The following is a 12,236-nucleotide window of genomic DNA, read 5'->3' as shown; positions in this document are numbered from 1 at the left end:
AGCACAGTATGGGCCCTTCGGCCCACGATGTTGAGCTGACCTATATAAACCTACTCTATGATCAATCTAACCCTTCCCTCCCACGCAGCCCATAACCCTCCATTTTTCTTACATCCGTGTGCCTATCTAAGGTCTTTTAAATGTCCCTATTGTATCAGCCTCTACCACCACCCACAGCAGTGTGTTCCAGTCACCTACCACTCTCTGTATAAAAAACCTACCTCTGACATCTCCCCTGAACATTCCTTTCCTGACCTTAAATTGATGTCCTCTGTTATTGGTCATTGCTGCCCTGGGAAAAAGCTGCTGGCTGTCCACTCTATCTATGCCACTCATAATCTTATAACCTCTATCAAGTCACATCTCATCCTCCATCGCTCCAAAGAGAAAAGCCCTAGCTCACTCAATCTTTCCTCATGAGCCATGTTCTCTAATCCAGGGTGCATCCTCGTAAATTTTCTCTGCACCCTCTCTAAAGCTTCCACATCCTTCCTATGTTAAGGCGACCAGAACTGAACACAATACTCTAAGTGTGATCTAGCCAGAGTTTTATAGAGCTGCATCATTACCTCGCAGCTCTTGAACTCAATCCCTCAAGTAATGAAGGCCAGCACATCATACACCTTCTTAACCACCCTATCAACGTGCAGCAACTTTGAGGGATCTATGGACTTGAACTCCAAGATCCCTCTGTTCCTCCACACTGTTAAGAATCCTGCCATTAACCTTGTACTCCGCCTTCAAGTTCGATCTTCCAAAGTGCATCACTTCACACTTTTTCAGATTGAACTCCATCTGCCACTTCTCCGCTCAACTCTGCATCCAGTCTATATCCAGTTGTAACCTACAACAATCTTCTACATTATCCAGAACACCCCCAACCTTCGTGTCATCTGCAAACTTACTAACCCACCCCTCCACTTCCTCATCCAAGTCATTTATAAAAATCACATAGAGCAGGGGTCCCATAACAGATCCCTGCAGAACAGCACTGGTCACCATCCTCCATGCAGAATACACTCCACCTACTACCACCCCCTGCCTTCTGTGGGCTGGAACAATTTCTGAGGTCGCATCTTCACTTCAACGTTTCCCTAAACTGGCAATGTTTTGGCATCCTATTTATTAATAAAGTTCAGCTGAATTTTGCCTTTAGTTTCTAATAAAGTTAGCTTTCATTGTTTACTATTCCTAATGCAGAAATTCACAAGGCAAAATTGTGTGAGTTTTCTGGACAATTAAGGCCATGTACATTGAATATGGGTTGAATTTTAAATGCAGTACTGAGAGTGCAGTATTTCAGATGGAATATTGAACCAATGAGATGTCTTCTCTCTTGCTGTAAAGATCCCAAAACATAATTCAAAGAGGAACAAGAGAGCCCCAGTCTTTATCTTTAAGTCATCATCATTGGAGTAGATTTTCCCTCCTTTTATCTCATTAGTTTTGCAGAGCCCTGTGCAACCTGACCGCTGTGTTTCCCTACATTACAATAATGACCACATATTCAATAATGTTTCATTGGCTGAAAACTGCTCTGAGACACCTGATGTTATAAAAACTACAAATGCATAAATATTTACTTTTTCCAACATACCTTTCCAAGCCACTATATTGACGTTTGTCAATTAGCCAGCTGTACAAAGATGTACCAGAAATAGTATCCACATTTGCAAATAGTAGAACATTCATCTCTTTTTCCCCTGCAAGTCAGTAATATGTAACTTTTCCTATGTGCTCTGCCTCAGTACTGCAGGACATTAAGGATGGTTTCTGTTTGCATTAACTTACATTGTTCTGGATAAATCCTACCACTAACATTCAGCAGCTGACTCACTTCACCATAAGCTTTTACCAAAATTTAACAGAGGCTTATTTCTCTTAGATCATCCATAAACAACTCACTGAACAGACATCAAATTGAAAATGTCTGGAGTATTTTGAAGCTTCAGCATCCTTTGTTAGTTTGACCTGAGATTAACATCTGTATGATTATTGAGATTGAATACTAATGTCAAACATACATTACCTAGTCCTAAATTATTAAATAATTTAAATGTGCTATATTCATGTTGACAACTGTTTAATGTCAGGCATCACAATGTTTAGTATTATGGATGTGAAATTCAACCACGTGTCACAATAAACAGTATTGTTACCTTCTGTGAAAGTCAAAAACACTGCAGATGCTGGAAATCGGAAATAAAAACAGAAAATGCTAGAAACACTCAGCGGGTCAGGCAGCATCTGTGGAAGAAGAAGCTGTTAACATTTCAGGTCCAGAATCCTTGGTCAAAACCGAGAAAGAAAGACAAACAAGATAGTTTTCAGTAAGAGAGAAGGTGGGTGAGCGAGAGGTAGAAGAAAGGGGAGATCTCTGATAAGGTAAACCCAAATGGCTTAATAGGGACAGTTAGATGTACATAATGCTTCTTTGTGTAATGTGTTGTTCATGGTGAGGCTGTGGAACATGTCTCCTGTCCTAAGTCCTCAATTCAATGACATGGAATGAGGTGGCATCCATTGACTATATTACACACAACCGGACTATTTTCTAAGGCTATTATTATGTTGGTGCATTATGAGGAAAGCATGGCAAAAGATACAAACGTGGAACCTTGCAGTTTTCATCTCAAAACGCTGTGCATCTCAAACCAATTGCCCCAATACTGAGGAAGGTTCGCTGACCCAGATGTTAACTGATAATTGGTATTTAGTTTATTATTGTCACATATACCAGTATACAGTGAAAAACTTTGCTTTGTATGCCATCTGTACAGATCATTTCATCACATCAGCACATCAAAGTAGTACAAGGGAGAAGTATTAACAGAATGCAGAATATAGTGTTACAGATACAGTTACGGCAAAAGTGCAGTGCAGGCAGACAAGAAGGTGCAAGGGCCATGATGAAGTAAATTGTGAGGTCCAGAATTCATGTTTATCAGTTCTCCTTCCACTGATACTGCTTGACTGGCTGAGTTCTTCCAGAATTTCAGTTTTTGTTTCAGGCTCCATCATAAGATATCTTTATTAGTCACATGTACATCGAAACACACAGTGCAATGCATCTTTTGCGTAGCGTGTTCTGGGGGCAACCCACAAGTGTTGCCATGCTTCCAGCGCCAACATAGCATGTCCACAACTTCCTAACCCGTACATCTTTGGAAAGTGGGAGGAAACCGGAGCACCCAGAGGAAACCCACGCAGACATGGGGAGAACATACAAGCTCGTTTCAGGCAGTAGCCGGAATTGAACCTGGGACACTGGCGCTGTGAAGCATTATACCAACCACTTTTATTTGTTTTCTATGCGCCTCAAACAAATGGGCAGAAATTTGTCAATTGGTCACCACTGCTGAAAGTTGCAGGAGTGCAGACCATCCATTGGAGTCAATCTCATAGAAGCATCATTTAGAAAGGGTGTACAACAAGCGACCATACCACTGTGTACTCATCCCAAATACAAGCCTCAACAGCACAACATAGACTGGTGTCCTGAAGAAGGGCTCTGACCCAAAACGTTGACCACCTACTTTTCTCCACGGATGCTGCCTGGCCTGCTGAGTTCCTCCAGCATCATTGTGTTTTTTATGTGGATTCCAGTATCTGCAGTCCTTTGTTTGTCTAGTATAGACTGGTGTCACTGTGCTTGTAGCTATGAAACCAGCACCATATCGGATCCCCATCTCTGTGCCCCTTTGTAAACCATGTTACCCTTCCAGGTTATAAGATAAGATATCTTTATAGGTCACATGTACATCGAAACACACAGTGAAATACATCTTTTTTGCGTAGTGTTCTGGGGGCAGCCTGCAAGTGTCGCCACATTTCCGGTGCCAACATAGCATGCCCACAGCTTCCTAACCTGTACATCTTTGGAATGTGGGAGGAAACCGGAGCACCCGGAGGAAACCCACGGAGACATGGGGAGAATGTACGAACTCCTTACAGACAGTGGCTGGATTTGAACCCAGGTCGCTGGCGCTGTAAAGCGTTACGCTAACCACTACACTACTGTGCCTGCTTTCACAAATTGCTCTACTGACCTGTGCAAAACTGCACTGGTAGCTGCAGCCTGTGGCGAGAGGGATGCAAGGTGACCTATGAAAATCGAAAAACAAACTGCAGGTGCTGGAAATCTGAAGTAAAAACAGAAAATACTGGAAATGCTCAGCAAGTCAGGCAGCCTCTGTGGGAAGAGAATCATAGGTGACAAAGTGTATTTTATCCGAAACGTTAACTCTGCTTCTTTTTCCACAGGTGTTACCTGTCCTGCTAAATGTTTCCAGCATTTTATGTTTTAATTGTAGGATGTTTTACACAGGTCAGTGCTGGACCCACTGGCTATTTCTTAGAGTCACAGAGCTGTTTGGCCCACCATGTGCATGCCGACCATTTTGCCGATCTACACTAATCTCACTTGTCCACATTAGTTCTGTATCCTTCTCTGCCTTACCTATTCAAATGCCTGTCTAAATGCCTCTTAAATGTAGTAATGATATCTGACTCCCCCAGCATGTTCCAGATATAAAGCACACTCTGTTGTTACGGACTCAGTGAAAGTCCCTTTTAAGATAGAGAGTGTGTGTATGTGTGTGTGGGGCGTGCTTACGTCAATAGAAGATAAAGGACGTAATGACGTTGTTGAAGAAGTCAGAAGGAGAGAGAGAGAGAAGGGAGAGAGACACCAGCCTGCTTGTTTTCTCTATCGGTGGATGAGAAACAATAACTGTGTTTGCCACTGAAATCCATGTATGGAAGTTGGAAGTAGTCCGGTGGAGTTCACTTTGTTGCTGACCTGTAGAAGGAAACAGGTATTTGTATGTGGACGACCACGGTTCGGATGCTTTTCGGGGTGAGGAAGTCACTACCGAGTAAACACTGGAGTGTCGTTTGGGGTCCATCGTGGAACATTTGGATTTCGTATGTACTCTCTCTATGTTTTTCTACATCTACATCTTATCTTCAGACAACGGTGGTTGTTGAAGAAGCCCTTGCTCATGTTTCACCTTATGGCTTGCGGAACTGAACTTTAAGAACCATTCTGGAACTGGGACTTTTGGACTTTGTCACACACACACACGACGAGTTTAATTTTGGGGTTAACGTTCGAGGTTTAACATTTTTGAATTCTAACATACTAACATTTTTACTTTTATTTTACGTATTATCATAAGTAGTGATTAATAAAATAGTTTTTAACACTGAATCATGCTCAGTGTGTTTCTTTTGTTGCTGGTTCGTGACACTGTGTAAAAAAACTTACCCCTTTAAATCTCTTACTTCTCACCTTAAAACCATGCCCCCTTGCTTTTAATACCTCTACTTGTACCTCGGTACAAGTGACAATAATAAACCAATACCAACACCAATACCATGGGGAAAAGATTTTGACTGTCTGCCCTATCTATGCTTTTCATAACCTTATATACCTGTATCAGGTCACCACTCAGCCTGCCTGCAATAATAGAAAAGGTGTAAATCATTCCTTCAATGTACCTTCCAATAGAGCTTTGATTTCAAGGAAACATAGGAGTGAGTAAGAAAGGCAAAGAGATAATTTCAAAACAATTTGCTGAGTGCTGACCGATTTATCTTTCCCTATCCCCATTACTCTGATATACCAGATGGCCTCCTGCACAGGAGGCAAAGGCTTGTAGGTGTGGCAGTTCCCCAATCTGTTTTATGTCCCTTTGCATATTTTATTCAACTGGAGGAATGGTCTTGAATTACTGTTAGGCTGCCAGAGCATTTTCACAATGACAGAAATGCATCCAACCTGCAGCCAGTGACTTGTTGCATCTTGAGTTCATGCCCTGCTGAAGTATTGGTATCGGTTTATTATTGTCACTTGTACCGAGGTACAGTGAAAAACTTGTCTTGCATACTGTTCGTACAGGTCAATTCATTACACAGTGCAGTTACATTGGGTTAGTACAGAGTGCATTGAGGTAGTACAGGTAAAAACAATAACAGTACAGAGTAAAATGTCACAGCTACAGAGAAAATGCAGTGCAATAAGGTGAAGGTCACAACAAGGTAGATCGTGAGGTCAGAGTCCATCTCATCGCAAGTATGAGGGAACATGAATTATGATGAAAGGCATGTACATTGTATGAGGGATCAACAAATTCATGTGGAATGAGTTGACATTGCAGTACAGTTCTGAGCTGCTGCTGTGGTAAGCAGTACTCTCCAGGAGTCTGTCTGTGCCAGACTTGTTAAAGTGTGCAATGATTTGCTTGCTTCTTTTTTCAGGTACTGCTTGTCCACAGGGCCATTTAGTGAGAATGGAGTTTCCTGATTTGACATTGAATTCACCCATTGCAACTTGCATTCTTTCTTGTTCAGACCTCATACTTTTCACTTTTCTCTGCCTTCCAGCTTCCGGATGCAACCATTGGCTGCAGAGTGAAGCACAATTCTCACTGTCATGGGTTCCCAAGTCAATATGAACAGGACTGGAAAGGGGAACGCAGACGTGAATGGTTCTTCACTCAACCAAAAGGATCCCAAGAGGTACTTACTCTTAATATTGAAGCAATAGGGGCGCAGCCAGTAGAGCTGCTGCCTCACAGCTCCAGTGACCCAGGTTCAATCCTAACCCACACTGCTGCCCATGTGGAGTTTGCACGTTCTCCCTGTGACCATGTAGGTTTCCTCCAGATGCTTCGGTTTCCTCCCACATCCCAAAGACATACGAGTTGATAGGTTAATTAGCCGCTCTAAATTGGCCCTAGAGTAAAGATGAGTGATAGTTGATGGGAATCTGGGAAGAATAGGTTACAGGGGAAATTAGTGGGAGAATGGGATCGCACTAAGAGCCGGCATAAACTCGATGGGCCGAATAGCCTTTCATTCTTATACTGGTATCACTGATATTTTGATTCTACCTCTTGCCTCATGAGGTGGATACAGACCAGAACAGAGATGTAGGCAGGAAGTACAAGGCTGGCAAATAATACATACCTTGGCAGCTGGACTGAGTGCAAGAAAACAACAGGACTGACAGTGATAACTGAGAGGAGGACATTATGTGGAATGTCACACATGGTGACAAGTCAAGTAATGTCCAGCAACCAATGCGTTTCTTTCCTGAATTAGTCTGTCTGAATGTAAAACTCCCCTCTACAATGGACTTCGATTGCCCCCTGTTGTGTGGTCATGCCCTAACTCTCTAGTGAGGCTTATTTGTATTCTCTGTTGGACTTGTGCATTTCTGTGAGAATCCTGTAGGTGATGGGTGGACAGTGATGTGGGTGTTGTGGCCTGATTGTTTTGGCTTTGGATGATAGCCTTTGCTGGGTGTTATGGACTCATCCCCTGTCCCATGATATGTCCCGCTCAAGTTCTGTTTCTGGTCATTGACTAACCTACAGGACACATAGCAAGTTACATATAACAGCACTTCCACCAACTCAGTCAAATGGGATCAAATTCAAAATAAGGAAGGAAAAGATAGCAAAAAGGAATAGCAAACCACATAGGATAACAAATCAGAAATCCTACGCCACATGCAGAGATATTACTTCTTAATTTTCATGCTGCTGATTGCTCTGTTTGGAAGCTGCTGCTCATACCTCTCGCTATGAATGACAAAATTCTGATTAAGAAGCATTCCGCAAACCCACACAATCAGCAGGGGAAGCCATGCTTGGAAGGTACTGATACGGCTACAGGGTTGTAATTCCACTTCACCAGCCTACATTCCTGATCAGAACAGCTGTGCAAGGCAGGAGTGGGATTGAAAAATCACCTTATAACTAACAAGTCAGACAGGGGAAATACAACTTACTTTGAACATAGACTGAAGCATGAAAAAGGATATATAATAAGGCAATGTCTTAATCTTCCAGGGAGATGGTGATTTTGCTTCTAGTTTTTTGGAATGTTTTATAGCTTTATAACCCCTGAAGACATTGTATCCATGTTATTTGCTGTTTGTGAATATGTTGAGTATAACTCGAGTGCAATACAATTTCTTGCATTTATTGATACTTTCTTTGTAGCACATGCCAAGGAGTAGCAGCATACCAGTTAAGTTACTAGACATATCCAAACTCCTAGACTATTGATCCATGACAAGAGTTTGAATCCTACGGTTGCAGCTGCAGGATTTAACTTCAAGTTAAATGAATTTGAATTAAAAAGTTTACATCAGTAAATGATGGTTACAAAACAGCTGGTTTCTGTCAAAAACGCACATGGTCTAACGTCTTCAAGCAAGGAAATCTGCTATTTTTCCCCACTCTGGTCCACACATGACACTTGGTAGTTTACTCTTAACTCAGTTAAGGGCACTTGGGGATGTCCAATAAATATCGGTCTTGCCAGTATTACCACTCCTGTGAATGATTAAATAATAAAAATGAGGTATTTTGCAACATTGCAATAGAAAGTGGTTAGAAAAATTAGCAGGATTGAAATAGATGTTTTCCACAGAATATATCAGTCTTTCACGATGAAGCGGAATATTAAATCAGAATGGGTTGTGATTAACAATTCATTAAGAAATTAGAAATAATTTGGAAAGGATATACAAAATTATGTGGGGCATAGAGGGAGTAAGAAACATTTCCCCATGGTAGGGATGTCTAAGACTAGAGGGCACAAGCTTGAAATAGAACATAGAACATTACAGCACGGTACAGGCCCTTCGACCCACAGTGTTGTGTCAACATTTTATCCTGGTCTAACATCTATCTAACCCTTCCCTCCCACATAGCCCTCTATTTCTCTATCATTCATGTGTCCATCTAAGAGTCTCTTAAATGTCTCTAATGTACCTGCCCCCACAACCTCTGCCGGCAGTGAATTCCACGCACCCACTACTCTCTGTGTAAAATACCTACCCCTGATATCCCCCTTATATCTTCCTCCAGTCATCTTAAAATTATGCCCCCTCGTGTTAGCCATTGTCACCCTGTGAAAAAGTCTCTGACTGTCCACTCGATCTATGCCTCTTGTCATCTTGTACACCTCTATCAAGTCACCTCTCATCCTTCTTCTCTCCAAAGAGAAAAGCCCGAGCTCACTCAACCTATTTAGGGTGATGAGCATTAGATTTAAGTGGGATATGAGGAAGATTTCTTTCACCCAGAGAGTGGTTGGAATCTGGAGCATACTGCCGAAATAGGTAGTGGAGGCAGAAACTCTCACAACATTTAGGAAGTATATCGATGAACACTTGAACTGCCAGTGCATGGCAGACTATGGACCAAATGCTGGTAAAGTAAATTAAATTGGTTTATTATTGTCACATGTACCGAGGTGCAGTAAAAAAAATTTGTTTTTTAATGCCATTCATTCAGATCATTACATCACATCAGTACATTGAGGTAGTACAAGGGAAAAGCAATAACAGAATGCAGAACTACAGTTACAGCGAAAGTGCAGTGCAGGCAGACAATAAGGTGCGAGGCCATGACAAGGAAGATTGTGAGGTCAAGAGTCAATCTTATTGTACTAGAGGACTGTTCAACAGTCTTATGACAGTGGGATAGAAACTGTCCTTGATCCTGGTGTCAGCTTCTATACCACTGTTATAAGACTATTGAACAGTCCGCTTGATAGACTTTTGGCCTCGGAATAGATACTTGATAGTCGGCATGTACGTTGTGGGCCAGGCGCCTGTTTCTGTGCTGAATGACTATTGTACTATTATTGTACTAATGAACGTAATTCAAAATTTCGCTTGTCTCTTCGTTTCAGAACTATTCTGTGCTGAACCTGGGGCCGTCCTCTTCAGTTATAACCATAAACAATTCAATGTACTGGCAGGACTTTGAGGAAGCCTGCGTCTATGAATGCCTGGATGGTAAAGACTGTCAGAGCTTCTTCTGCTGCTACAAGGAATGTAAATCTGGCTTGTGGCGAAAAGGACGGATCCATGTAGATATTTTGAAATTAGACACATATTCACGTGTGTTTTTTCCTACAACGTTTTTGCTATTTAATCTCATCTACTGGGTTGGATACCTCTACCTTTAAGTTTCTGCCTGTACCAGTGAAGACTTCCTTCATTGACACTTGTCCTGTAACTCTGATATATATCTCTGGATCTTGTCAGAAACGTGGAACTACCTGAGGTGAAGTAACATCTGTTCTTTATCTTTACTCCCATTACATTAATTGCAAATTTGTAACAAAACGGCAGATGGAGAAAAAGAGCAGAAGGTGTATGTAGCTGACAAGGCGTCTCTCCAAGGCTGTCAGCTGAAACATTTTTTTGAGGATCTTGAAGTGAATAGACTGATCCCGTTGACTCGATGAATTGTAGTCTTGGTTTTACAATCAGCAGCAGTTTTATAGTAATTATTCACAAGTCTGTTGGATAGTCAGAAGAGCCTTGACTTTTAAATAGTTGCATGAAGAAAATAAAGAGTTAGCTATGAGCAAACTAGGCCGAAACATATTCCTCTTACAGAGCTAATTAGAATAAATGAAGGCATTTCTGGCCATAGCAGCCCGTGAAAAGGTTTTCTTTTCTGTCTAAATTACAAATGATTCATGCAAAACCCATTTGTATCTGACACAACAGAATAAAATCCAGAGGTGTCGACAGGTGAAAGCAAAGTTTTCTATGGGGGAAAAAAAACTAGGTGTATGCTGTGTCTGTTCATGAACAAAACTTCAAAACAATGTTGGGTGAATAAAGTGTTAGACTGTTTGGAAAATTATACAGCACTTCATATTATGTGGGTTTACTTTGGTAGTATGATGTTAGAGGTGACTGAGTTAAACTAGCTGAAAATATTGATGAAACATTAACTAGGTAAAAGGTGGTTCATTCTCCATTCATTCATTCTTAGCAATGATCACAATTCTGCTTAACCCTTTGAGGACTGAGCTAGTATTCGCACAACCAAATTTTAAAAAGAGCCGCAACTAAGTCCATGTCTTGGTGAATTCCAGAGCTTTTCCAATGGAGCAAAGGAACATTTTTCACATCATCAAAGTGTATCTAGGCCTTGATGGTATCAAGAGGTCAGTCTGATGGCATCAGTGGAGATATCATGCACAATCCTTGAACCCACTTGGAAAAAAAGGCAAAGAGAATAGGAAAAGCAATTAAACAAATCCTCCAAACGCAACAATGACACAACTGCCACAAATGTTGTCATTATATTGACCATCATCTTTGTACCGGAATCACCACTAGAAATATCAATCCTCTGAGCTGTCAAAACCACGCAATACCCAACATGACATCAAATAGAAATGGAGGCAGGAGGAAAAAAACTGGATGACAAGATGGCATTGATAACAAAAATATCAAGTAGATAAAAACGTTCATAAGAAAAGTTATGTTCACCAATGACATTGAAGTTCAAAATGTGTTATTTACTGTTAATCCACATGAATCAAAATGTGCGATTCAGTGAAAATAACAAAAAGTGCTGGAAAAGCTGGAAACACTGAACAGGTCATGCAGCATCTGTGGAAAGAGAAACAGAATTAATGGTTCAGGTCGAAGACCCTTCTTTAGAATAGGTGATCGGGCAAAGAGTCTTCCATCTGAAATATTAACTCTGTTTCTCTTTCCAAAGATGCTGCCTGATCTGTTGAGTGTTTTCTGGTTTATATGCGAGATTCAATATCTGGCTGGTGCTGAATTGACTGGATAGAGTGACTTCCACAGTTCTGAGTGACCTACATATGTATGGATGGGCAATTGGATAGGCACCTAGACATTTCTTGATGCCTGTGTACTATACCCTGAAGGAATAAGAGACACATAGCAGATGAATGCAAAATGGAAAATTCCCTTCTAAGTAGTTGAGAAATCTGTGTGTGTGTGTGTGTGTGTGTGTGTGTGTGTGTGTGTGTGTGTGTGTGTGTGTGTGTGTGTGTGTGTGTGGAGATGATTGTCTAAGTTTACATCCTACATTGTTCACCTTAACCTGCCTCTTTCTGTAGTATTGCATTAGCTTGGTCCAGCAACTCAGCATATTTCTCCAGTGTAACACACAAGTGCCCATTCACCACACATGTACCCATATGTGTTAACAGGTCACCTAATTAGGACAATATGGCTGGTGCTAATCTTTTAATCACACACATGTGCACACACATGGACTCACAGACACATACACACGCACCTATATGTGTACACACACACATGTACATATCCCCGTTGGTCCATCCAACCTGACCCTCCATTGTAATGCTTTATGCATTATGATATAGACACTCCACAAGTAGTGAATGGTAATTACCTTGAACTCATGAAC

General features: G+C 41.3%; 1 protein-coding gene across 2 annotated transcripts in view; it reads left to right on the top strand.

Moving 5' to 3' along the window:
- Positions 1–9,993, top strand: part of LOC127575843 (gamma-aminobutyric acid receptor subunit gamma-3) — a 449,528-nt gene extending 439,535 nt beyond the window's left edge. For both annotated transcript variants that reach the window (XM_052026012.1, XM_052026013.1), the window contains one exon: positions 9,715–9,993. In XM_052026012.1, the coding sequence (XP_051881972.1) occupies positions 9,715–9,993 (279 nt within the window). The remainder of the gene's footprint in view (positions 1–9,714) is intronic.
- Positions 9,994–12,236: the final 2,243 nt, after the last annotated feature.

This window comes from Pristis pectinata, chromosome 11 (assembly GCF_009764475.1).
Source record: "Pristis pectinata isolate sPriPec2 chromosome 11, sPriPec2.1.pri, whole genome shotgun sequence".
Lineage (NCBI taxonomy): Eukaryota > Metazoa > Chordata > Chondrichthyes > Rhinopristiformes > Pristidae > Pristis > Pristis pectinata.
The sequence above is the reverse complement of the archived record's forward strand: the minus strand, read 5'-3'. Positions and strand labels throughout refer to the sequence as shown.